A 25,045-nucleotide genomic window follows, 5' to 3' on the forward strand; every position below is an offset into this window, starting at 1 on the left:
GCCAGCTGCTGCCAGCCTGGCTGCCCTTCCATCCTCTCACCCTTGCACATCATCGCTCAATGCAGCCCTGTTCTTCTGTACAACCCGAACGACCAAAGGTGATGGATGACAAGGGAATGACAGGTGCAGCATGTGAAACGTATCTGTAAATCATTCCATTCCAGCCTCTAGGAATGAATCTACGCCTACATGATGAATGTCCCACTCCGCCGTCCCAAATCGCCAGACATCCCGACTAGGGAATTAGTGGAGCACGTGTAGTAAATTCTAGAACCCAACCGCAAAAGGGGGCAGCCGCACAAATTGCCCAGCCATTGATGATGGCCTGGGGGAGTTTTTCCTTTCTCTTTTTTCATTTCTCATCGACCATGCGCTGTGAGTGTGTTTGTGTTTGGATTTCGAAGGCATCGTGTGCATAGTACCGGCCATTGCAGTGGTGTGGTGATCCATGCTCTGCTACTAAGCACCCCGGCCAGTTTCACCAGCAACAAACAGAGTCCCAGACTTGGTGGAACACTCTGTCGGGCTACGCATCCAAAGCTCGTGTGGATTGCCAGGGTCTGTATCGGACGTCTCGGTCGCGCCGCTTCGATCGCGAGTCAAATGCCGTCTAAACTGCTCCACGACATTCAGGAGCTCCCGCCTGACCATCGTGTTCTCGCGGGACAGCGGCACCGGCGTTGGCTCTATTACGTAGCCCATCTGGCATCATGGACCTTCAACCTGTATTTCGTCGTCCGTCTCGCGCTGTGTTTCTCGGCCGTGCAACAGGATTGGCGAGTATGGCTAACTCTGTTGGTCGAGGCCGTTCTCGCCAGTATGTCCATACCACCGTGGAGCTGCCGTGTTTCGGCATCCCGGCTCCCTTCCCTGACCAAACGAGGACGCGCAGGCTAATCTGTTGTTAGACATTTGGCGTCATGATGAGCTTCTCACCGTGTTAGGTGGCTCGGCATCCCAGAGCCAACCACGTCAAAGACTGCGATTACACGGCACCGACCATCTCCCTCAGGTGGACATTTTGGTGCCCTGCTGCGGAGAGCCAGTCGACGTCATTCTGGACACCGTGCGCGCGGCCTGTACGATGGACTATCCCACGGCCAGCTTCCGCGTCCGCGTATTGGACGATGGGGCGTCCACCGAGCTCGAGTCTGCCATCGCAGCCCTGCGCACCGAATGGTCGCACCTGTTCTACCACACGCGGGGCAGGCAATCCGGTAAAGTCTTCGCCAAGGCGGGGAACATGAATTACGCCCTCTTCACCCTGCAAGAGACGGCGCCCCCAGAGTTTTGTGCCATCTTCGATGCCGACTCCATCCCCATGCCTCACTTTCTGCGGGCGACGTTGCCCCATCTCCTGCAGACCCCGGACGCAGTGCTCCTCACCACCCGACAGTACTTTTACAACCTCCCCTCCGGGGACCCCCTGTCTCAGTCACGCCTCCACTTCTATACGTGTGAAAACGCCGAGCTCGATCGGCGGGGCCTGGCTCAGGATGCAGGCTCTGGCGCCCTCTTCCGGCGACAGGCCATCATTGATGCCGGTGGGTATCCGACGTACAGCTTTTCCGAGGATTGGCAGCTGTCGCTGGTGCTGAAGGGGCTCGGCCATCGCACCATCCAAGTCCAGGAGCCGTTACAGTACGGCTTGGTGCCCACCTCACTGGACGGACACATTGCACAGCGCAACCGGTGGCACATTGGGCACTCCCAACAGCTTCGGGTGTTGATGCCGCCCACAAACGGGACGCTTCCCCGCTCACTGCAGTGGGAGATTGCACGGAATGGCCTGTCCATCCTGGCTGGGGGGGTGGGCGGTTTGATTTCGTTTGCGTTGGTCCCATTGCTGCTGGTGTCGGGTCCGCTGGTTCCGGACGCTTCGCCACTGCTGGCCAAAGTACAGTTTCTCTTGGCTGTGCTCCATATTGCCGTGACCTGGGCGTATGGACTATTGCAGAGTGCACATACGGGATTCGAAAGCTTTCCGTTTTCTCGTTTTGAAAATATCTGGCTGGCTGGAGGTATGACCCCCTCGTTTTACTGTACTGTTGCGTATCGTCATTATCTTTATCCCCATGCATATCATGTTCTATATGGTCATGGATGATGTGTTCTGACACTCCCTCATCCTTCCTCTCTCGAGATGAAAGTCCACTCTACTATTCTTCAAGCTAACAAGAACAGCTCATATCCACGCCGTCGCTCGATTCCACCTGCTGGCCAGCCGACCCAAAGGCTCCTTCGTCACCGGCAGCAGCGCCAACTCCTGGAATCGCCGCGCGACCCCGACATCCCTCCAGAAGCTCTACCACAATCTGTGGCACAACGGCATCGCCTACAGCATCGTGGTGTTGCTTGCCACGCTTGGATCCATCTTCTACTCCATCTACTCCGCCATTACAGCTGCCGATGATAGTCTGCGATCCCGCTTGCTCACCACGATTGCCTGGCCGCCGATGCTCCACATCTGCTACCTGTCCATTGTCAGTTACTGGGCGCCTGTCTCCTATCTCTTGAGTCCCCCGCGGTATCCCGAGCGTAAGGCTGGTTTGGCTTTGTCGGAAACGGGGGTGGTGCTTCCGAGTGCGGAGGTTCAGCAAGCTGCCTTGTTGAGTGGGAAAGCACCGGTCGGGTTCTATCGTCAGTGTGTCGTGGTTGGGTTGGTTCTGGGTGGGTTGTTGGTGTGTGGATTGTCGTGAGTGGTAGATGTAGACTTGCTGTTAGATTTGATTGTAAGGAGAAGTGGTAGAGTTAGGTGTTTAACTATAATTTGTGCTGTGTCTATCTTTCTATAATAAACCGTCCAGGAATAGTCATACTGTAGTCAAACACACTTGCCATTGCCGGCCCTGATCACTTCGATACATCACCGCTTCGAGACGATAAATTATCACCTAGAGACAGAACATGGAATCTACTCAGTCACCCCTCCAAGCGATAGAATAAATCAACACATCCATTTAATCCCATCTGAATCTTAACTGATCTAAGCTCATCCGACCGGAGTATAGACACACCCATACATACAACACAGTACAATACAATACAATACCATCATACCCATCCTCACATCCCACCTCAACCAATAATCACTATCTACACATCCAACCACCACCCTACAACCCCCCCAAAAGCTTGAAAAGAATCTAATCAACCAACCTCTCCACAAACCTCGACTTCGCCCTCAGTCTCCCCCCAAAGAAATAAATCCCCAACAACCCCAAAACCCCCAACCCACTCACCCCACCCAACACACTCGACCCCTTCCCCATCCCCAGATTCTTATACAATGGAATCCCAAAATGCACCGCCCCAGCCGCCAAGGTACTCCGACAGAAATCATTCGCCGCGAATAAACTCGCTGCGTACTCGGGGTAGATACTCGGTATATATAGGGATAAGCACTGCAGGATGATGAATACGGCGGCGGCGTATAAGGTTACCCCGATGAGGCTGATGATCCAGTGGATACTAGGGCGGAGGGTCCAGCCGTAGAGGTAGAGGGAGATGGGGACGAGGATTGTGGCGGGGAGGGCGGGGATTAGGTGCTTTTCATGGGGGGGAGGAGGTTTTTGTGGTGATGATGTGTGATGGTGGTGTTTGTGGAGGTAAGTAGGGAGGGAGAGATATGTGAAGTAGGCGGATACTGCGAGGAAACATCCTACTAATACCGAGAGGTAGAATAGGCTGAGGGTTAAGGAAGAGACATCGTACACCGGTGGGTAGCCGATGGGAAAGGCGTCGAAGAAGGTATAGTATGTGCCGTAGATGAAGGAGGTGTAGATGTTTGCGAAGAGGATGGCCGGGTCTTGGAGGGTGATTTGGACGGGTTTGACGAGGTAGAACTTTAGTTTGGTCAGGGGGTTGTCACTATTACTGTCATTGTTGTTGTTGCTGCTATTGTTGGTGGTGGTGGATGTGGTATTGAATGCACTGCTGCGGTAACGTATGGTCGGGGCGTAAGTTTCAGGCAGAAGAAACAACAGAATGCATACCGGCCCGGAAATACACGCCATCAGCCACATGGACCATTTCCAGGAAACGTGGGTGACCAGACTGTTGGTGAGCAAGGGCCCAAGGGCCGGCCCGCAGTACGCTGCAGCGACCCAGAGGGCCAGGGCGTAGGGGAACTGGGATTCGGGGTAGAGGTCGTGCATGGATGCGCCGCCGTTGGCGAGGCACGGGCTGCCGAAGAGGCCTTGCATGAACCGGAGGGAGACGAATGCGCTGTAGTTGGATACCTCGGCGGCTCCGATCGTCACGAGGATGAACGATGCGAAAGTACCGACGTAGACGACGGAGCGTCCGATGCGGGGGATCTCGCTGAGGGGTCCCCAGAGGAGGGGTCCGACGCCGTCTGTTGGAGTGAGTATAAGGTTATCGGGTAGGTGGCATTGCATGGGGGAGTCGTACATCCGAGCACATACATGGACAGCCCTAACATGGCGCGTTGCTCGGAGATGTGCAGCTCCTGCATTACCAACGGAACAGCCGTAATGAACATGGATGACCCGGCATACACCACGAAACTGTACTTTTGGTTAGGTACTTTTGTTGCGAGGTATGATTGGGTGACTTACGTGTAGACGTATACTATGAGGGATGTGATGATTGTCTTGATACGAGGCCAGTTGTGTGGGTTCTCGCGACTTGTTGCCCAGTCCTCGACTGTAAGTGTTTTTTCGGAGTCTAACGAATGCTTTCGCCGGTGGGTATGCTCATCAACATGCTTGGGTGTATCTTGTCTAGCATGGTGCTCTGAATTATAATCTCTATCACGTCTATGCAAAAAGGACCTTACAAAGACAATGCAAGGTAGATCCGGTGACATGGTGACAACGATGGCAGACAAATAGTAGGTGGGGAAGCAGATGTCAGGTATGTAATACGGCGATACGGGAAATATAAAGTACCCGAAGATGCAGATTATCGCCACGTCCAAGGTACAAGCACGCTTCACCAAAGTCAAACCAACAAGGTTGTGTAGCCTACCATTGGGACACAGCGTGAACCACGTGTGGGCATGCTGTATGACATGTGTCTTTCCCGATCTGGTAATCGACCACCTGGCGGGAAAGGTGCAGCTGACCCTGGCACAATGAAGTCTATACAAGGTTTGCTGCATCATGCTGAGGAATGTGGGTCCCTGTCAGTGTGACCGGTTCATCTCCTTGTTAGTCTCGCAACACCTTCCAACGCAGTGGAACAGTGGCCTCGGATGCTTGCATGCGCATTGACAAGGCTTGAAAGCTTAACAGAACGATCGACACCTCCTGCCGGATCTTACCTGAAGTGCTCGGTCCTCTGCAATATACTTTGATGTGACTTGCTGCCCAGACTCAGATCTTTATTACATAGTCATTGCAGAATGCAGATTATCTTCTCACTTGTTTTGGCGGTAATCACCCTGCTGAACTGCCAAAGCCTGGAATGTTCAAATACCTCATCACCAGTGGCGACCGACTCTCTGAAGAAGCATGGTGTACTCACTGCGGCCTCGGTCTACCGAGGGTACTACCTCGCAGTGGGCCTCTTTCACGCTCTACTAGTCATTCTTCCACAAGCACAGCAGCAGGCTGTTTGCCCAAATATAGAGCATGTCCGGCCGGATCACCTCAGTCCCACTTACAGCACTGCGGCCACTCTCGCGCTAGTCTGCCTCGGTAGTTGCCTTCGCATCTACGCCTTCTGGCAGCTAGGCTCATGCTTCACCTTCTCTCTCTCAAATCCGGATCGTCTGATCACTGCAGGACTTTATCGCTACATACGACATCCAGCATACGCGGGATTGGCATTACAGGCCCCTGCTGTTTTGTATTTCTGGGCAAGAGAGGATGGTGTTATTGCTTGTTTCATGCCAGATCTAGGGACGATGCACATGTTGACGATGACACATTGGTGCTTCTGGGCGATGGCCCTGCCAATCGCCGGGTGGGTACGTATCAAGGAAGAGGAGGCATTGTTAGAGAGGACATTCGGTCAGCAGTGGAGGGATTATCGCCAGAAAACACGCATGTTGGTGCCGTTTCTCTTCTAGGTAGTGATAAGCCGGTGGAGTGGGTCATGCTTCTCAGGAAATAGGTCGCAGCTTGCGTATGCTGAAAGACAATCAAGGAAGTCCTCAGCAATAGCGGTCGTCAGCTGGATATTCTTCCATGACAGGTTCAATTACTGGATGAAAGTGTTTTCCTAGCTCTGACTAGATCGGTGTGTGATGAAATGCTATCAGTCACTGGCAGGTTTTATGATAGCTGTATTAGGGGTAATTCCGATGGCAATGACATTGTCGTAGGCATCAACTTGATGGCCACCCGCTTTTCATGCTTACCAAATCGACCGTATACGTCCAATAGACTTTTATGAGCAGATATATGCATCTTATGGCCTAGTGCACGGCTAATGAAGTGGACTTGGCGGCTGAGTTGACGTTGAATCTTCTGCACTATCCTTCGCTGGGATAGGAGATAGTATATATTCCGGGCCTCCCGCTTGAGAACAACTAGTAAAGTTTAAGAATGAACTAACTTGAATACTTCTCGAATTACGGTCGTCTCAGTTAGACTTCTCGGTTTTACGATAGTTGCATTTACCTCTATTCGGTATAACTTAAAGCTAAGGTTTTTAGTAGAAAACTTATGGCTGGGTGACATGCTCTGGGAGTAATTAATGGTCTCCAGACTATGTCATGAGATGCCATGGCCTAACAGATCATCAAATACCAGTAGCAACCTGAGACAGTTACTTTACTGCTGCCCCTGTTTCGGTCAACGGCCGAGGGCACTTCCGAACCGTCGGAAGAAGAGTTGCCACATCAGTAGTAGTAAACCCTGGAAATAGACTCCGGCACCCCGACCGAGACAGCTTCCGTTATGAACCAACCGTGCAGTTAAATCCGAGCATGTAGTAACTAGCACCATCACGGCTCATATATCCTGTTCAGAGCCGAATCAGCAGGATCCAAATGCCGAGTGACATCACCAACACGAAAACTCCGCGCTACTCCGGACCCCAAGCTGACTTCGCTACCAAAGGGACACGCCAGACTCGGGGGATTCCCGTGTCATATAGAGCAAGTGGTCGCAAGGGCACGGGGATAGCACAGACACGCATCTCCACAATCAATGCGGTCGGTTGGCAGGATCATCCCCACGGCCAGACATCGGCCGTAGCTTATCTGGCCATTCGGCCCTCTCACTGGCCGATCAATTCAAGTCGACAGAAAGATTTTGCAAATACTTTCTAGAAGCCTTCTTTATCTCGGCTAAACGACCCACAATTCTGCGGCGCCTCTTCAAGTTTGCCGACCGACCATCACCATTTCCTCGTCCCGTTTGATCCCGATCGCGCCTCCCAGCCCTAGACCGGGGCCTCCCGATCACAAAACCGTCCCCGTCACCACACGCGATCAATTGCATGCAATTCCCCTTTTCCTTATCTTTCTTTTGTCTGACATGCTGCAGCCACAAACGACTTATCTTGATAACAGCAACCGCAGCAGTCATCGCACGCCATCCCCCAAACGAACCATGGTGGTCACTTATCTCCCCGAATATGAGAGCGACGACACACATCCCCAGCACCATGGGCTCGAGCCCGCCATCCCGCCCTTCGCGGGCCGCATGGGCGGAAACCAGGATTTCGTGCTTGATAGGACGGATCCCAAGAACTCAAAGGTGCTGGAGAAGGTGCCCGACGCAGCACCGTGCATGACACTAAAGGAGATATTCGATCTCCGGGGGTTCCTGAGCGTGGATCTATGGAAGTTCGCCGTGCTAGAATGCATAGGTAATCCTCCCGAAACCCTAATCCATAGCATAAGATGATCCCGGAGCTAATATCTGTATAAAAACACAGCAAGCATGATGAACGTCTTCATCACCTGCTGGGTAACAACCCACCCACTAGCCGCAACAACATCCCCCACAGGCCAAGCCGGCGTCTACGGAACAGTCACCTTCTTCTCTCCAACTTTCGGCGGTCTCACCAACCTCCTCCTCACTCCGCTACTCATCTACACCTTCTCCCCGTCCAGCGGTGGCCATATCAGCCCCACCATCACCCTCGCCACCTTCTTCGCGCGAATCATCTCTTTCCCGCGCATGATCCTCTACCTCGCTGGCCAAACGCTGGGCGGCGCACTCGCCGGCTTCGCCCTGCACTCGGCGTACGGAACCCGCGAATTCACCGTGGGAGGATGCCACATCGACTCGAGCATGGTATCCGCCACGGACGGGTTGATCATCGAGTTCTTTGCGTGCCTCATTCTGATTTTCTTGGCATTTGGTGTCGCGTTGGACCCTCGGCAGGCAAAGGTATTCGGACATGCCGTTTCGCCGTGGTTGGTGGGTGTTGTGTTGGGGGTTGTGACGTGGGGAACGGCATTCACGAGGGAGGGATACATTGGTGCTAGTGAGTATTCTATACCTTTCTATAACGAAGTATGATGAACTGACATGGGTATAGGCGTTAATCCTGCGAGGTGTTTCGGTGCTTATGTAGCGAGTTCGTTTCCGACGTATCATTGGATTCATTGGGTGAGTGTCCCTATTCATGCCCGTTGTGTTTTTCGATGTCGAACCTCATACTAATGATACTAGGTTGGTCCACTGGCTGCGGCGGTAGCGCATGGGTTGGTTTACTTTGTTGATCCGCTTTGGAAGGATCCTCGTGCGGAGTAAATATTCTCTGAACATATTTTAGGTACGGAGTGTCGGATTGTATATAAAAGTGACGGATTTGTACAAAGTGTATTATAGATCTTGTGAATACTGCCAAAAGTCCTTACGAATGTCTGTCATGTTGACATGACAGACGCATGATTCATTCTCACTACACCCTTGCTACCTGATGCTATTGCTAAAGACGCGAACAGCACGCCTTTCTATTGACAGCTGACAACCGACGGAAGTTGCGACTCGGATTTTCTAAGCTGCATCTAAGATGTAAGGTCAACGCAGCGTCGGACAAGATTCATAGGTAACGATAATTCTATTATGTTGTAGACGCTATATATTCTGGAAAGACTCGACAGCATCATCAAGCCAGTTCACACTCAATCAGGCTCTCCACACCCCTCCGTACGGTCCATATCTTGGTGATTTTAAGACCCGCCGACTCCACCAGCGCCCGCCACTGTTTCTCCGTGCGTTCAGTCGACGCAAAGTCCGCCATCATGATAATGTCAAGACTGGTGGTTTCCCAGTATGCGTTCGTGCTCGGGATGACATTCTCATTCAGCAATAGCTTACTGTGTCCCCGCTTCATGGCAGGAACCACATTGGCCAAAATGCGACGACAGTCATCGTCTGTCCAGTCGTGCAGAACAGAATGCATGTAATATGCACGGGCGCCTGCATACATGTCAGCCATTGCCTTATAAGGCTTTACGAAGCACTCACCCTTGATCGGTTGTTCGGTAAAGAAGTCGTGTGGCATGAGTTCGATAGCCGGATCCAGGTTCATTCCTCTAGCCTGTTCCACGACCTTGGGTAAGTCTTGGAGGATAAGTCGACCTGGAACCTGTGGCCATTTGCGGTGGAACTCCGACAGATCGTGTCCCAGGCTTCCACCCATGTCGACGAGTAAGGCATCCTGGGTACTGATATTCGTCTCGGCAACTAGAGGTAATACAGGATAGAAGCCAACGTCCATCCAGCTTGGTCGTCCCTGATGGTATGCGGACATGTGGTTGTTAAATTGAACTGCATGGGTAGGGTTCTCTCTGAGAAAGTCGAAGAAGTGGAGGGGTGTCCTGAATCCACGCTGAAAGGCGCAATCCTTTCCATCGCTGGGGTTGCGGTAGTTGGTTTTCTTGAGCTGAGCAGGGAGGGCAAGAACGCCATCGGTGATGCAGCCAGTCCTGATCCCAATTAGTGGTCAATATAGCCAGGATGTGAGGGTGACCTACATGCAGGGATAAGAATCACTGTATCTACTGGACATCATTGAGACGGAGAACCCCGTCCGACGGTATTCATCTGGCCCGGTTTCCGTGATCACGCCCATGGCTGCGAGATGTTTGAGGATGCGGGCTGGAAGATTAGCTTGCAAGATTATCATTATCAAATGGATTAGTATATTTACCAAGCATTGTCGGGTCGGCACCGGTCACTGCGGCAAGTTGATCGGCCGTCTTTGGTTTGTCATCCTGAGATAGGACAGTGAAAACCCCCAGGTCCACAGCAGTTTCCAAGGCGGCATAGAGTGTGCTCTGCCGTATACCTTAGTGTGTGTTTATGGTTGCTTGTGGAGGAATGCTCACCTGAGACCAGCAGTGTCGGATGATGGCTTCTCGGGGAGTCTCCAGCGCGTAGACCAATGATCGCGCTGCATCAAGGATTCTCGTTCGCTCGTTCTCATCTTTCTCGGAGAGATATGCTTCGCCGTGCATTGCAATTCGCTTTAGCAGAGTGGGAACCTCCTCGGGGGCATTTGGGGAAATAGCGACGTTGTCGACAAAGGCCTGCTGCATATGGCCTTCTGTTCCGCTATTTGATTGGCAGTGGCTGTTGCCATTGGAGCTAGCCTTTGATGCAAGTGTCATGGTGTTGTATGGCGTATCGTGGACGATGAATAGACTAGGTTAAGGGGACTCGTAAACAACAGGTCAATTGCGGACGGCGGCTCTGTTATATCAGCAGCTGTTAGCCCCATGAACCATGGCCTGGCACCAGCATAGCCTATCGGAAGGTACAATAAAGACCAAGGCTCGATACCTGAATGGAGGGCGGGAGTGGGGAGCACTAGTTACCCCATAGGGAGTAATTCGTGGCTTCCCTTACTGAGCTCCAGTCGAAGCATCCCATTCCTAGTCTAGGGGGTGAACCGTTAGTCACACAACGTGGCGGGAAAGTGCCGATAGGAGGTTCGTGACCATCAGTGGACGCGTAAACTTGCCTCGTTGGACTCGTACCAGGGGAAATTTTAGGTTATTGAACACATCGGCCAAGGTTTTTGCTGGGGTATCTACCAGAAGCCGTGCCGTTCGGAAGCAAGTATCAACACATGCTGCTTAGCATGACACCCATTCTTTTCTTGTGATACCTAAATAGTAGATACAGTGATGCATAGTATAACAATCTGAGACTTGGATCGAACACAAGTCACTCCACTAGTGCACAGTCCCTGACAGATGGAGTCTTGACCAGGGGGCCATACGAACTATCACAGTAGCTAGGACACATCGTTGCTATTAGTCTCATTCGGCGGTACACTCAGCCGGATTGGCCTAACGGCGTTGCCCAGCCGGCTAGTCCGGCTTGTGGATTAAGTAGGAATGCTTAGAATGGTTCAATATCACCTTGACAATGGGCTAGTGATCCTTCGACGTTTGAGTCTTTCATCCTGAATATTATACAATGTCCCTGGTCTATTGGAAGGCCTTCAAGCATCTACACTTCATCCTTGACAGTCGTATCCCAGAGCTCCAAGGTAAGGATCAAGAAAGGTACTACCTTAATATTCAATTTGTCTGGATCGAGTATTACCTGGAAAAAGAAACCTAAGGCCCATCACAGTGGGTCAGGGTATAATGGTTACGTTAAGCTTCATCTCAGCGACGTGGCGGCTCCACTACCCGTCCGTCAACTGACGACCATATGGAGCATGCCCTGCTAACCGGACATCCAGATCGTTACTATTTGTCTTTCATATCCACCGGTGGCACGGATCTACTGCACAGTTACCGAAATGAACAATCCTGGGCTAGCCGAGACCAGCTATTCCCTGCCCGCGTCAGCACCATATCATGCCCTAGTCGCCATCCGGTATTTGCGGCCTTCCTGGCTCGCCTTAGAACATAAGAACTAGTGGCTACCGGGACCAAAAATTGAAACAATGACTACAAGGAACAACGAGGCAACGGCAGTGGGGGATGCCTAGCCGTCGCCAGTATCCCCTTTCTAGGAGGACCTGATGCCGCCCGCTCGTTGAACGGCTCGCCAAGGGAAGGTGAGGCTGGAATCCTTCGCTTGTCAGAAAAGCACTATCAGTGGTGCCCTTGTGTACCCCTGCAAGTAAACGCAATATCGGCATTCTTATTCAGACTACGTCGTCCTCGTTCGATTGTGACTTACACCTCGAAGTTCCTTACAGGCAACCATGGGTTCGTCAGAACAGGGGAATGCCAGCGATAATAAGGGTCCTATGATATTATCGGTCCTCTGGGCACTGACAGGTCTCACATCTATTCTTGTCATAGCGCGCATGTACGTCAGAGCAAGTCTCTTGCACAACTGCGGACCAGACGACTGGTTGATCATGGCGTCTTTGGTATGTATAATAATATCATATAAGGGATATAACCTGCTAACTCCCGTAGGTGATGGGAATCGTCTACTGTGCCATCACCACAGTAAACGTGGATATGGGATATGGGAGGCATGCATGGCTATTGAGCGAAAGTACTGTGGAACAAGCCACACTCCTCAACTCTTTAAGCTTTCTGTTCGGGATTATCTCGTTTGCGACTCCGAAGCTTGCGGTGACTGCGATGCTAAATCGTATTCTCAACCCGAGTATCGTGCAGCGAGTATGTCTGTGGGTGTTGACTGGCCTCGCCGCCGTGGTGTCAGGGGTATGCATTATTGTGTTGTTTACAATGTGCGACCCGCCTGAGGCGTTGTGGAAGACACATCTGGTGACGGAAGGAAAGGCAACATGCAAAGACGTCTGGATTCTGATTGACTACGCTATATTTACTGGAGGTTGGTTCATGCGGCTCTTCCTTTCGGCTACAGCTAACATTCCAGCCCTATCCGCCTTTGTCGATCTGATACTGGCCGTCTATCCAAGCACAGTGCTGATGAAACTCCACATGTCGTTGCGCAAACGACTAGCCTTGTGCGCAGCCTTGGGTCTGGGCGCGGTGTAAGTATACCAAACTTGCTGAGTGGGCAATAACTGACTGTATAGTGCTTCTGCCATGGCCATCGTCAAGTGCACGCAGTTGAAGGGTTTAGCCGACAAAACAGACTACACCTGTAAGGACCTCTCCGCCATCATCCAAGGGGAATACTAACATCAACAGACGGCACCGCCGAACTAGTCATGTGGACCAAGTAAGACCATTGCCCCGATAAAAGATACACATCTAAGAAAGTACAGCATCGAATCCAACGTCGTCATCATCGCCTCCTGCATCCCAACCCTCCAGCCCGTCCTCGAACTGATTCTCGGCAAACGCACCACCAGCTCCTACAACAACAGTCGGAACCGCTACAAGGGGAGTACGCAACTGCCCGATTCCTCCTACGATCATAGCAAGCTGTCCAAGTCACGGAAGCCCGACTACGAGATCACAACGGTGGGAAGTCAGGAGAGCATTCTCCGGGGCGAAGCCAACGGGGGTGTTGAGAGCCATCCGATGGGAGCGATTCGACGGACGGATAATGTGACGGTGGAATATGAAAATCGGTCAAGAGAGGGTCCGATGGAGCCGCGGGTGTCGTGGTAGTTGTTGTCTGCTAGACACCGTGTATACTAGTATCTTAACGTATTTCCTTCACTTTCGCTTCGGTCTTTATCCGAGCATGTAGCTCTTAGATTTGGACGCAGAGTATGCGATTTACGCGACATATAATAACAGCGTCTCCGCATTATCACACCACCAGTTTTAAACTTTAACGCTGATATACTACATAAGAACCTTTTTTACTATAACCAAGCGTTTCAGCAGACAAAGAACCAAACAACCCCTGCAACCTCGATCTATCAAGTAATACAATTCAATCTTGAATAAACATCATTAAATCGCCCATGCATAACCCACGGACCCCAAACCACGCCCCAACAAAACAAGTCCCACACCTTCATCTCCACCACGAAAAAATCAGATAATAATGCCAAGTATTATAGTTAGTATCAAACGATGCTATCCTCTGCTCAGTTTGTATCCACACTATTCTTTTCCTGAAATAGATGCCTGACGGATTGATGCTAGTATCGCTACTAGTCGATGGTGGGCCCGGCACAGCGATCCGTCCAATAGTGCCAGGTGGAATATAATGAGCCCGTTGTACTATGCTCCATAGGTAGTAGTTTGTTCATGGCGTCGGAAGACGGTTAGGGAAGTTTGAAACTACAGTGGCAGATGTTGCAGGGCTAAGTACTTTGGTAGTGGTCACTTAGTAGTGAGCATATAGTTTGTGCTTCATTGACAGTCTGCTCAAACTATAGCAAGTAGCTTATAGGAATTGAATGCGAATGGAAGTGGAAATTACCAAGGGGGACTTTGTTTACTGAGGAAGCCATCTAGGGCAGAGCTTGACCACATATATGTGCATGCTCAGCTGCGAATAAGAAGTCCTATTTCCCCTGCTTGTGCTCCTTTCTGTGACACTTACCAGAGAACAATCCTACTGCTGAATGCGGTGTGGAAAGATAGTCTACAAAGAAGCAACTTGAACTCGAGAAGGATTGTTCACCCGCTATCTCGTTGATTCTTCGGGGTTTCCTCGGAATATACCATTCACGAAGCACAGGGACACTTTAATACTAGACATTTTGGCCCCCTAGCTATTAGATACAAGTCTTGGACATCGATGGAGTACGTAATGTTCTCATTCCGGGTTGACCGTTCCATACATTCCTTTCCAGCTTACGCTATTTCCCAGCCATCACACGATATCTCTCCGCAGTGGCCCGCCTCATCCTCTTGCCCCAAATTACCATAGGGACGATAGTCAGAGTGACCGCCAAACTGATAAACCCGCAGGCAATGAACATATTCTGCGCCCCTGATCGGTTCAGCCAGGGACTTATAGCGAAGGGAATGCCGATGCTGATGGCATTGCGCATGAATGCAACGCCTGTGAAGGCGTCGCCGGTGATCTATTTGTTGCCAAAATGTCAGGAATGATGGTCGAATATAATGGGAAAATGGTAGAAGATTTCTCACATCACGATAAGAGTCAATAACCAGCGTCAGTGCTGCATCGCTGATACTGCCCAGTCCGAAACCGAACAGAGCGCCACCGATACTCGGATAAATCCAGTGCATGCCCTGGTTGAACTTTGTCAGCTTTTCGTCAGCGCGGATACTAGATGGGCTAGAAGGTTACCCGTGCAATTGTGGCTCCAAACATTATCAACCCCCCAGCCATCGTCAGAGCCGGCAAATGAAGAATATACAGTCGCATCTCCGGTTCATAGTATCCCTTGTTGCGCTTGGAAAAGAACAGAATCGACCAATCTCCGAGGAAGCCACCATAGACCGACCCAATAAGGTTCCCAATAAACGGGCCAACACTCATGAACCCAATTTGCTCAGAGGTGAATGAATATGGTGGTAATGGGAATACCAAGCTCAGGGTGGAGGACAGGATAGTCAGCCAGACCACGCCAAAGGCATACTGCAAGGCACAGAATAGGACAGCTGGGAAGGAGGCCAGAACGTAAAAGGGACGGTAATAGTAGGGCCAAATGGACTCGGGAGTGTATGTTATCAAGGCGAATCTCTGCCTCCATGTTCTCATTGGAATCCTATAGTCAAGCTCGTGGTGGTCCGCGGGGATTGGACTGGTTTCAGTTCTGGTGATAGAACACTCGATATCGCGTTTGTGGTCGGCTTTGATATTATCCACTGTGCCCTCGGGGGATTCATCGATCCCCGCAATGATGGGGGTATATTTTGTTTCCTCATAGCAAAACACAAAGAGAACGAACAGGACGGCGTTGGTAATGCCAAGGGCTCGATACGATGCTCGCCAGCCTTGTTTGGTTGCTTGGGTCCCTGCTGCCATGGGAGTGAGGAAGCTCTATGAAATGCTCAGTAAGTATGACATTATCCAGGAAATGATAGTTGCTGTTCAGGTAGTTTGACCTACCCCAATCATGACCATAGTCATATACAGACCGTTCATTCCCCCACGATGGTGGACAAAGAAAAGGTCAGATATCTACGACAGTCAGTAAGAAGAAAAGTTGGCCAGAGGGGCAGCACTACCGTAATCTGGACGATCGACTCATTGGTCGCTCCAGCTAGCCCCTGAAGCAAATTGGTCACATACAACTCCGTCAGAGTATGCAGCTTTGCCGACCAGAAGGAAGTCGCCAACATAAGGGCAGTTGAAACGATATACACGGGTCTTCGACCGAACTTCTTCGCCAGAGGAATGAAGAACACGCAGCCCACGGCAAGACCGACGAAGTTCACAGACATGGCGCGGTTCAGCTGAGTATATGTCACATTGAGATCAACCACCATCATTTGCCAGAATATTGACTGGATCGTAAGTCTGTCGACGATCATTAGAACAGTGACAACCGTGGCCCGTGGAGGTTACCCACGCTGTGAAAACGAGTACTGTCACTGCAAGGACCAGAGTAAAGTTGCATATTTTCCGTGGTGTACTCCAATTCTGTAACCGTTAGTACTTTCGACTGCCATTCAGCTATGGATACTGACCAACGGCTCATTGGGATCGCTGGATGGGACAGGATTGAGCATAACCTGACCGCCGTTGTTTTGTCTTTCATGTTCGTCTGGATATTGGTGAGCTTTGCTTTACATGGTCAGAGGCCAGGTTCTTTGTACCCTGAATCAGAAGGAATGTCCCTGGTGGCAGATTGTCGGGTGGGCCAAGACATGGTGTGTCACCGGGCTGATTATGTGCCATTAAGACTGGCTATGCAGCAAAAGCAGTGGCCGAGGGGAAATATTAAGAACAACCAAGAGATGAGTCTAGGTAGCTCTGTGATACAAATTAACAACCAGTGTATCAATGAGTTGGGGGAGCCATAATCCATATATATCTCGTTTATCGCCTCTGAGAACCAATATGCACAGCATACAGATAACCATAGCTATCAAGCAGAACGAGGTCAAGTGCTTGATATCCAGTAAAATGCGGGGATATGCATCCAGGCGAGATAAGAGTTAGCGCCAAATGGAGGCGATCTGCCTAATGCTGAAGGATGAAGCCAGTGCGGGATGGGGTCGACCTTCCTAAAAGGGAATGATGGGCTGCGCGTCCTCATATCCCGAGCACGAAACAGGGTAGACTGATGAAAGTGAACCTTATGCAACCATTCGCTCAGCTCGCCGAACAAGTAGCGAACAGCCTTTCATGCTGTTATCAATATGCATCCAAACCATAATTGAAATCCAAGATCAAAGCGGCAGGTCGACCCTACAATCTAAGTACAAGCGCTTCTCCTCGGCACCAAAATATTTATCCTCTCATACTCGGAACTCGACACATGCTTCATTGGTAACCTACAGTCAATGATAAGGACGATTTGAGACCTGCAACCGATGTGAAGGATATCAAAATCTATCGCAATGGCCGCCAATCAAACGCTGCGACTCTTCCGTGTCTATGACGGTACGTCCCCCTGTTAACTCATCGATACATCGACACCTTCACTAAACCATCATGTCTATATAGATAGAAGCTCAATCACTGCAGTCGCGAATACTATCACTACATCCTTTGCGCAAGACCCCCTAATCACATGGCTACGGCCTCGCGCTCCACCCTGGTCGAGAGATAGCATCGAAACATGCAAATGGCAGTATCGTCGAGTTCAGCGAGCTGTTGCAGACGGCATAGTTCTGCAATCGGCTCCAAATCACCAGCTACTCCGATCATTTTCTCCCAGATCTTCTGAATCGTGTCGAATTGAGGCAGATCTGAAGGGTTCTGTGACCGAGGAGAGCAGAAGGGAGGACGGCGATGATGATATGGATGCAGGAGTTGTGGCCCTCTTGTTTCCTCCTCAAGGGCATCAGAAATGGACATTAGCACGATTTGTGCTTCACTGCAAGCTGCTTTTCCTCGATACATTTTGTGCCCGTCGTGAAAGCGGGACAAATACACAGGTATGCTTCGAGTATCCACGGATAGCAAGGATGAAATATAACCAATATGATTGTTTAGAGAGTGGACATCATGATGAATAGTCACGACGAGACAATTGAGCGTGTGAAGAAGCTGTCTCGGCTTTCCGATGTGTGGTACTTGGAGGTTGTCGCTGTTCATCCCTCACTCCAGGGTCGCAGCCTCGGCAAGAAGGCTATGACATGGGTGTTGGACTATATCAACCACGAGCCAATCTTACTGGAGTGTACGAGTGAGAGTAATATCCCGTTCTACCAGAAGTTGGGGTTCGAAGTTGTCCAAGAAGTCGAGTTGACGGAGAGTGACGAAGCAGTTAAATTGTGGTTCATGCTACGACAAGACTCTAGGAGCGGACATAGTAAATAGACAGTGCAGGGAAAACAATGAATACACATTAGAATAACCCAAGTTCTATCCCCCTCGACTGTGCTATTTCATGAATATTGATAGTGTTTTGAGAGTGTGTCCAGTATTCTTCCAGCAGGTCCAAAAGTAGTAGATATTGCTTGTTCCAGAAAGGTCCCTCGGCGATTGCCACCATAATCCTCCGGATGAACTCCCTCAAGTCTGGATCCTTGTTCAGAGCATCAGTCTGGAGACCGGCGACGAAGACAGGATAAGGAATGGCATTCATGATCAATGTGTCTTTTTCTTCGGCTTTGGAGGACGCTCGATATATAGCATCCACGCAGCTGAGAAGACGCGTGATAATCACGGACGTCGTTGGAAGTGCTGATCGTCTTTGGCTTTGCCCTCGCTGGGCCGGGATATCGTCCACTTCGAATGGCAACCGCAGTGCACCGTGTCGAACCACCAACATCCCAGCCAAGCGATATGCTTCCCATAGCTGGCACTGCAGAAAGCACCCTTTGGAACCAGGCCAGTCCCAGAAAGCTTGTTCTGTTGCACCCTCACCAATACACGAGAAGATATCAATCAGGGATCGCGGTAAACCACTCATAACCTCCACATCATCCTGTTCAGATAAGTCCGGTATCGATCGATTGCGACAATACTGCCGCCAGAACCCCAGATATGGGTATTTCCTTCCAATCGCGAATGTAGGGAGATCCATGATACCCATGACTTCTAACAAATGGGCACGGAAGGCAGAGATCTGGTCACGCGACCGTCCAGCACTGTGTGACTGTAAGATGTTATACATCCCTCGCAGATGCATAGTCCACGGTATTCCTTGCATGATCTACACCCACGTATCAGCATAATATGTTCACTAACTAGGCAGAGGAGAAATATGAGACGTACTCCAATAGTACATAACAGCAGTCCAGCAGTTAATGTGCCATCCTCTAAGTAGGCTTCACTCTGAGCTAGTTCGCTACGGAACTTGTTCAAGGCCGCGTCAAAGTACTCAAAGAATTGAGACTTCAAGTCAGATCGTAATGACACCTGTAGAGTGATGCATATTTGATAGAGAGCTTCCGACTGTTGACATAGTGCTGGTAATCGTAATTTGAGTGGTATTTCTCCGTCATGAATTGTCGTGGAGTGAAGGACGTTGATGCCCGAAGAAAGGACTATACTCCCATCAATTAGGTTCGAGTAGCAAGGAGAAATCATTCCACATCCTCACAGTCGCTGAATAACTCCGCATCATGATTTGACGTCCAAGTCTCGGGCAGTGGGCCAAGTTGTAATTCTAGTTCAGCGGAGTCAACAATCATCACGACAACACAGCACGCTCCATCCTACCTTGATTTGTCTGTACCAAGTTATCCGATCCAGAAGAACATCCGCGCACTGGATCTCCTACCTGCAACTGCCGCCTCCGCTCCCGAAGCAAATCCCTCTGTCGTCCCTGAAGCCTCGGCGGAATCGACGACTCGGCTGGCGCATCGGCGCCGGTAAATCTCCCTCGCGAGGCAATTCCGGTCCCCCAGCGGAGACGCACATCATAACCCTCACATGCCAGTCCGCGTTCAGCACAAACCTGACACGTTGGGCGGGCACGATCACACTTTCGCCGGCGGGATTTGCATGTCCAGCTATGCAGTCACAATTAGTTTCGCGGAGAGTGGAGAAGAATCAAGAGCGAGAGAGCTATCCTACCATCCCTGGTGGGTTCGGCGACTGGGGGTCGACATTCCTAATTCGAGCGGTGATCGGTTTGGAATGAAGAACTTCGCCTGCGTGCAGCGGATGGGAATTAGCTTTAAGCAGAGATGCGGGGAAGATAACAGGCTGAAAGCTCCACTTGACATTGATTAAGTTTGAGGGTCGACCTGCCTATTTTAGTGTAGCTTGTAGATAGCTAACGTTTCGATCCACTGTTTGGGGTCGGATAAGGAAAGCCGAGGTTCTGATATGCCTATACATAGATAAAGTCCCTATCACGGGATGCATATACTACGTCCAACGAACTGGGCCTGAAATCGTACTTGGTATTGATTCTCATCCTCAACTTCAGGACCAATATGTCGTTTCAACTTCCTACGGCCAAATGCACGACAGAAATCCCTACGCTCGGCCAACTTGAGGGCTTTCAGTTTGCGAATGGAGTCCAGCAATACTGTGGGATTCCATATGCTGACCTGCCCAAACGGTGGACAAGATCAACTCTGAAGACCTCCTGGGCGGACTCTAGACACGATGGGACAAAATTAGGGTAAAGCTTTTTGCATCTCACATTTGCTATAGATCCACTAACGAGAATACAGAAATGACTGTCCTCGACCCTACTCCGAAGGAGACGACACCGATGACCTCGTCCCTGTGCCACCAGCTGCTCACTTCCCGGATCCACCTACAACAGACGAATTAACCGGACTTGTCATGAACATCGTTATCCCGTTCGCACCGACCCCCAACAACCAAAGACTGCCCGTCATGGTCTACGTCCACGGAGGCTCCCTACTCTACGGGGGTGCCAATCTCCCCATCTTCGACGCAGTCAACCTCGTTTCGCAAAGTATCACAATGGGAAAGCCGATGATATGCGTGAACTTCAATTACCGCGTCGGACTAGGAGGCTTTCTCGCGAGCGAAGCCATACGCCGCGAACTACAAGATGACGGCTTTCAAGGATGTGGGAACTTCGGCTTCACAGACCAGCAAGTCGCATTTGACTGGGTTCAACGGTATATCGCAGCTCTTGGCGGAGACCCGGATAATGTCACTGCAGTTGGGGAGTCGGCTGGCGGAATATCAATCAGTAACCAGCTCGCAGCTGCTCATCCACCCAGATTCCGGCGCGCGGTCTGTATGTCTGGGCTTTCTGTTTCTATTCCCCCGTGGCAGCCGGAACAACATGAGGATCTTTTCAATGCTGTTTGTCGGTATTTCAAGATAGACGCGTCACAACCTGATGTATTGGATCGTCTCCGGCAGATTCCGCAGCAGGACATGGCAAATGCGACTCCGGCCATTCAGGGTGTACTTTCAGGCACAGGGAACCCTTGTCTCGATGGATGGTTTTATCAGACCGACCCTTGTGAAATACAGACAGCACCAGCATGGCTTGATGCCTTGATGGTGGGAGATACGTACCATGAAGGAGTCATTTTCCACTTGAATCTTCTCGACGACGATTTTGCTTCTATTCGTCAAACGTTGTTGGACTATATCAATGATGATGGCGAGACTGACCAAATCCTGAGGGAATACGACATACATCAGGCGCTTCCACAAGACATGCTCCTCGAGCGCGTAGAACACATGTGCGGAGATGCGGTTTTCAAGATTCCCAACTACGCCACTGCACTGGCAAACTCGACGCTCCATGATAAGGGTGCCCTATTCTTGTACCATTTCGACCAGCGCTCTCGGCTCAAGAATGCTCTGGAGGGAACGGCCTACCATGCCCATGAACTTTTGTATCTTTTCAGAAACCTGGAGACGGAGATGGACGAGGGCGAAAGAGAAATGGCGGAAGAGTTTGCTGCCGCGTGGATCAGATTCTGCAATGGAGAGAAGCCGTGGTCGGCATCTAAGGGGGAGTGGAAAGTATGGGGACCAGGTAGTGTGCAGTCGGTTAAAATTGAGGAGGAAGATGAAGGTGCGCGATCATATACACGAATGAAGCGGATTTTAGCAATGGGGAATGGGCAGACATGGAAGCGATGGCTTGCTGGTGTGGATGTGCTGGTTAATAAAAGGATGAACATGGGAAAGGCAGCATGATTTATTGTGATCTAATACTCTATAACAATTCGTATACCTTTTGAGTTAAATGTGAGACTCCGCATCATGAAAAGCTTCACCTGATCATCTGTGATTACGTAAGTCGTATTTAGCTGTGAATTTTAGGCGCGGTGCCTTCTCTCATACGCCTAAAATATTAATTCTTTTCAAAATATCTGCGAGTTCAGGGATCTGACGGCGTTCAGGGCCAAATACTTCCTTCAGCACCTGCATATCTAGCATTGATATAGCGGGCTCCATCAGGTGAAAGAATTTGAATTGAATCAGATCGTGTTGATCATCAAGCAGATGCTCGCCGCATAACCTATTGTACTACAAGAGTGGGCGTTCTTGCACATGATACATCAAGACAGCCTCCTTGATCCTATCTTCCGTCACCAGCATCTGCTCTGGAAACCACGCAAGATCCGTAGACTCAGTCTCGAGCAACTCATCATCATGATTCAGCAACTTCGTTGCCAAAGCTTTGCCACACAACCATGCCAGCACCATTCCCTCCCCTGAGAAAGCAGCGGAGACCCATTCAGCGCCTTGCCCTTCCCCATAAACTCCCCTCTGGGTTGCTGAAACAGGAAGCCGTCCCACCCAGGGCATCCCATCTGCACTGAATCCCAAATTCCCCGTCCACATCTGCTCCACACTCTGTCGGCCAACATTGCCCCAATTGTTACGGCCAAATACCGCACTCAAAGCCCCCGATAGATGAATGTCAACATACATACTAAGTTCCGAGTCATCCGAGATCCCCAAGTCAGCAATTCCACCCCCTTGTCCCTGAGCGAATCCCCCACCGAACATCATCATCTGCCCGGCCTCCGATTGCGGCAGCTGGGTGAGATAGTCGAATCCACGATCATAATTGAAGATCCAGGAGTGTTCCTCGCCCTGACAGCGGAAGTTCTGTCCAGGGTGTTGCGCCGACATCTGCCCGCGTGCCGGATAAATGCAGCCTCTCAATCCAGGCACAAGGTGCCCAGTATGTGCGTTGGTACAATGAATGACATGACGAGCGCAAATAACACCCCTTGGTGTTGAGACCAGGTATCGCAGATGTGATCCATCTCTTTCGTTGGCAACCTCCTCGATGCCAGTCACAGGCGTATTGGTCTCGATCTGCAGATCCCATGGAAACTCCTTCTTCAACTGGCCCAAAACACCAGTAACAAACCTATACGGCCAGATAGCCCCTCCGGGACCAGCAACAATGCCCAGCGCATGAGGAAGACTAAATTCCTCCGGTATCTCCTCCTTCTCATACACCCTCCATTCCTTCGTCTCCTCGGGCAATCCCGCCTTCAACCGGCGTATCCGCTCTCGGGCATCTTCCAACCCATCCTCATCGAAATAAACACTGAGAAACTGAACCTTCCTCGCCTGACACTCTTCAGTAAGACCATACTGCTCTGCAGTATCAAGCATCTCCCGTAAATGGGCTAAGCGAAATCGCATGATCTTCTTCGCTGCGTCAGGGCCGTACTTGTCCTCCAGATCGGGATACTCTTCCGCCGTCTCAAGAATATGTCCACCATTTCGGCCGGTAGCGCCGCTGCAGATATCGCGTGCTTCGAGCATAACAACGGCCGGTCTTTTGCTTTCATTCTGGCTCTTATCTGTCTTTCGCGACTGGAGAAGCGTCCTTGCAATTGACGTTCCGGTGACTCCAGATCCAATGATCACGACATCCGCTTCCGATGGCAGGGTCGCGGACTGTGCTTTGGCCAAGTCAGGGTGCGGAGAGCGCAACCAAAAAGAGGTTGTAGGGTTGGTTGAAGGGAGACCAGGGTCGGAAAATACTCTGTCGAGTGCTTTTTGGCGGTCTTTGACTGGAATGGCTGGGTTGGAGAGGAGGGCTTGGACGAAAGCCATGTTGGACTGCAATAGTGGGATGTTGCACTTGGTCTGGATATGGTGACAACGGAGTAACCCTGCTCCAAACAACGAGATATCTACGGTCGGTTATACCACTCTGAATGAAGCATTAGTCTTAACGAGTTGCATGAGTCGGGATCCGCGGGAAGCGATCGGTCCCTGTGAATCGCGTGGACCTGGTGGTTACGGGTTAGAAGAAAGTTTGATCCGGAAGGTTGAACCGGAAGGCTATCTCTCTGCCCTTTGATTATCACATTCGGATAACTGGCAGCCTGTTGACTGTCTTATCGGGGGTCGACCTACCGTTTAGGGCAATGAGCTATCCAAACCCCGCTCGTGGTCTGCGGAGTAAATCCGGCAGCTATATTATGTATCTCGATTGCTGGCACAATGTCGGTTATAAGCATTCAGACGACACATTTGTACCAAAGATACTCTTATCACACATACCAATTCATTATCTTTGATATTCTCTTACATACTATCACAATGACTGCCAAAACCGCCGACTCCCCTGGAAACACCTACTACCCAAAGAGTCCTCCGATGCGCCGACCCGGTCTAACATTTCTGTACCGACTGGAATGCACCATCGCCACAGAGGAAATCAACGTTGGAGCACCCCACGGCGCAGGCATCATCCGGAGCATCGCAAATATTACCGGAGGGACCTTCAAAGGACCAGAGCTCGAGGGAACCATCCTCCCATTGGGAGGAGCAGACTGGGCAACGGTGATTGAGGGGACACATGTGAGATCTCTCATCATTCTCTCATGCCTTATTAATAGGCAACTAACAAATTCAGTCGATGACACTCGATGCTCGATACACCATCAAAACGATAGATGGTCACTACCTCTTTGTGCAGGCGCATGGACTCTATCGCCCCGGACCGGGAACGGAGTACGCGAAGCAGGTGGCAGCTGATCCGGAGATGAGGCCTCCGCCTACGGTTACCCAGGATGATGTTGAGTTCTTTTCGCATTTGCGGATTGAAGCGGGCGGAGGGAAGTATAACTGGTTGAATGGGCTGGTTTGTGTTGGGGTGATGAGTTGCGAGCATGATAGGATTATTATCGATGCGTATTATTTGACGAATTTTGAGGGCGTTAGGCCGGATGATGTTGTTGTTAAGAAGTCAGCTCTTTAGTAAATTTATTAGTGCTTCAGTGATA

At 50.7% G+C, this 25,045-nt stretch overlaps 12 protein-coding genes across 12 annotated transcripts; 7 read left to right on the forward strand and 5 right to left on the reverse strand.

The window, feature by feature from the left end:
* Positions 1–603: 603 nt before the first annotated feature.
* On the forward strand, positions 604–2,699 carry ASPBRDRAFT_134423 (glycosyltransferase family 2 protein; the record flags this gene model as incomplete). The annotated part of the gene is made up of 3 exons (XM_067618606.1): positions 604–817; positions 909–2,021; positions 2,185–2,699. 3 exons carry the CDS (start codon positions 604–606, stop codon positions 2,697–2,699), a joined length of 1,842 nt encoding a protein of 613 aa, XP_067475276.1.
* A 447-nt stretch (positions 2,700–3,146) lies between these two features.
* ASPBRDRAFT_185878 (uncharacterized protein) lies at positions 3,147–4,477 on the reverse strand (the record flags this gene model as incomplete). The annotated part of the gene is made up of 2 exons (XM_067620056.1): positions 3,147–4,357; positions 4,414–4,477. The coding sequence occupies 2 exons, from the start codon at positions 4,475–4,477 to the stop codon at positions 3,147–3,149; spliced, it is 1,275 nt and encodes a 424-aa protein (XP_067475277.1).
* Positions 4,478–5,368: 891 nt separating this feature from the next.
* On the forward strand, positions 5,369–6,037 carry ASPBRDRAFT_134551 (methyltransferase family protein; the record flags this gene model as incomplete). The annotated part of the gene is made up of 1 exon (XM_067618619.1): positions 5,369–6,037. One exon carries the CDS (start codon positions 5,369–5,371, stop codon positions 6,035–6,037), a length of 669 nt encoding a protein of 222 aa, XP_067475278.1.
* A 1,416-nt stretch (positions 6,038–7,453) lies between these two features.
* Positions 7,454–8,773, forward strand: ASPBRDRAFT_185881 (uncharacterized protein). Its single transcript, XM_067620057.1, has 4 exons — positions 7,454–7,785; positions 7,855–8,409; positions 8,464–8,534; positions 8,598–8,773. The coding sequence occupies exons 1-4, from the start codon at positions 7,527–7,529 to the stop codon at positions 8,676–8,678; spliced, it is 966 nt and encodes a 321-aa protein (XP_067475279.1). The 5' UTR covers positions 7,454–7,526; the 3' UTR covers positions 8,679–8,773.
* A 212-nt stretch (positions 8,774–8,985) lies between these two features.
* ASPBRDRAFT_47544 (uncharacterized protein) lies at positions 8,986–10,581 on the reverse strand. The gene is made up of 5 exons (XM_067625870.1): positions 10,262–10,581; positions 10,084–10,210; positions 9,908–10,031; positions 9,399–9,859; positions 8,986–9,350 (listed from the first exon to the last, which is right to left on the reverse strand). Exons 1-5 carry the CDS (start codon positions 10,541–10,543, stop codon positions 9,037–9,039), a joined length of 1,308 nt encoding a protein of 435 aa, XP_067475280.1. The 5' UTR covers positions 10,544–10,581; the 3' UTR covers positions 8,986–9,036.
* A 1,518-nt stretch (positions 10,582–12,099) lies between these two features.
* On the forward strand, positions 12,100–13,453 carry ASPBRDRAFT_134399 (uncharacterized protein; the record flags this gene model as incomplete). The annotated part of the gene is made up of 6 exons (XM_067618603.1): positions 12,100–12,270; positions 12,320–12,704; positions 12,750–12,867; positions 12,913–12,980; positions 13,028–13,058; positions 13,105–13,453. The coding sequence occupies 6 exons, from the start codon at positions 12,100–12,102 to the stop codon at positions 13,451–13,453; spliced, it is 1,122 nt and encodes a 373-aa protein (XP_067475281.1).
* Positions 13,454–14,433: 980 nt separating this feature from the next.
* On the reverse strand, positions 14,434–16,773 carry ASPBRDRAFT_47545 (putative MFS transporter). Its single transcript, XM_067625871.1, has 8 exons — positions 16,535–16,773; positions 16,406–16,482; positions 16,288–16,358; positions 15,944–16,235; positions 15,825–15,896; positions 15,060–15,755; positions 14,897–15,001; positions 14,434–14,829 (listed from the first exon to the last, which is right to left on the reverse strand). Exons 1-8 carry the CDS (start codon positions 16,614–16,616, stop codon positions 14,602–14,604), a joined length of 1,623 nt encoding a protein of 540 aa, XP_067475282.1. The 5' UTR covers positions 16,617–16,773; the 3' UTR covers positions 14,434–14,601.
* Positions 16,774–17,281: 508 nt separating this feature from the next.
* ASPBRDRAFT_58608 (GNAT family N-acetyltransferase) lies at positions 17,282–18,206 on the forward strand (the record flags this gene model as incomplete). Its single annotated transcript, XM_067627931.1, has 3 exons — positions 17,282–17,324; positions 17,388–17,821; positions 17,880–18,206. 3 exons carry the CDS (start codon positions 17,282–17,284, stop codon positions 18,204–18,206), a joined length of 804 nt encoding a protein of 267 aa, XP_067475283.1.
* On the reverse strand, positions 18,136–19,957 carry ASPBRDRAFT_47547 (Zn(II)2Cys6 transcription factor). Its single transcript, XM_067625872.1, has 5 exons — positions 19,911–19,957; positions 19,554–19,846; positions 19,435–19,500; positions 19,107–19,378; positions 18,136–19,044 (listed from the first exon to the last, which is right to left on the reverse strand). Exons 1-5 carry the CDS (start codon positions 19,943–19,945, stop codon positions 18,235–18,237), a joined length of 1,476 nt encoding a protein of 491 aa, XP_067475284.1. The 5' UTR covers positions 19,946–19,957; the 3' UTR covers positions 18,136–18,234.
* Positions 19,958–20,275: 318 nt separating this feature from the next.
* On the forward strand, positions 20,276–21,980 carry ASPBRDRAFT_199732 (uncharacterized protein; the record flags this gene model as incomplete). Its single annotated transcript, XM_067621362.1, has 2 exons — positions 20,276–20,466; positions 20,519–21,980. The coding sequence occupies 2 exons, from the start codon at positions 20,276–20,278 to the stop codon at positions 21,978–21,980; spliced, it is 1,653 nt and encodes a 550-aa protein (XP_067475285.1).
* Positions 21,981–22,165: 185 nt separating this feature from the next.
* ASPBRDRAFT_47550 (NAD(P)/FAD-dependent oxidoreductase) lies at positions 22,166–24,057 on the reverse strand. Its single transcript, XM_067625873.1, has one exon. It carries the CDS (start codon positions 23,865–23,867, stop codon positions 22,314–22,316), a length of 1,554 nt encoding a protein of 517 aa, XP_067475286.1. The 5' UTR covers positions 23,868–24,057; the 3' UTR covers positions 22,166–22,313.
* Positions 24,058–24,359: 302 nt separating this feature from the next.
* Positions 24,360–25,020, forward strand: ASPBRDRAFT_33876 (DUF3237 domain-containing protein; the record flags this gene model as incomplete). The annotated part of the gene is made up of 2 exons (XM_067623167.1): positions 24,360–24,620; positions 24,676–25,020. 2 exons carry the CDS (start codon positions 24,360–24,362, stop codon positions 25,018–25,020), a joined length of 606 nt encoding a protein of 201 aa, XP_067475287.1.
* Positions 25,021–25,045: the final 25 nt, after the last annotated feature.

The sequence above is a fragment of the Aspergillus brasiliensis genome (genome assembly GCF_001889945.1).
Source record: "Aspergillus brasiliensis CBS 101740 unplaced genomic scaffold ASPBRscaffold_14, whole genome shotgun sequence".
In the NCBI taxonomy this organism is placed as follows: Eukaryota; Fungi; Ascomycota; class Eurotiomycetes; order Eurotiales; family Aspergillaceae; genus Aspergillus; species Aspergillus brasiliensis.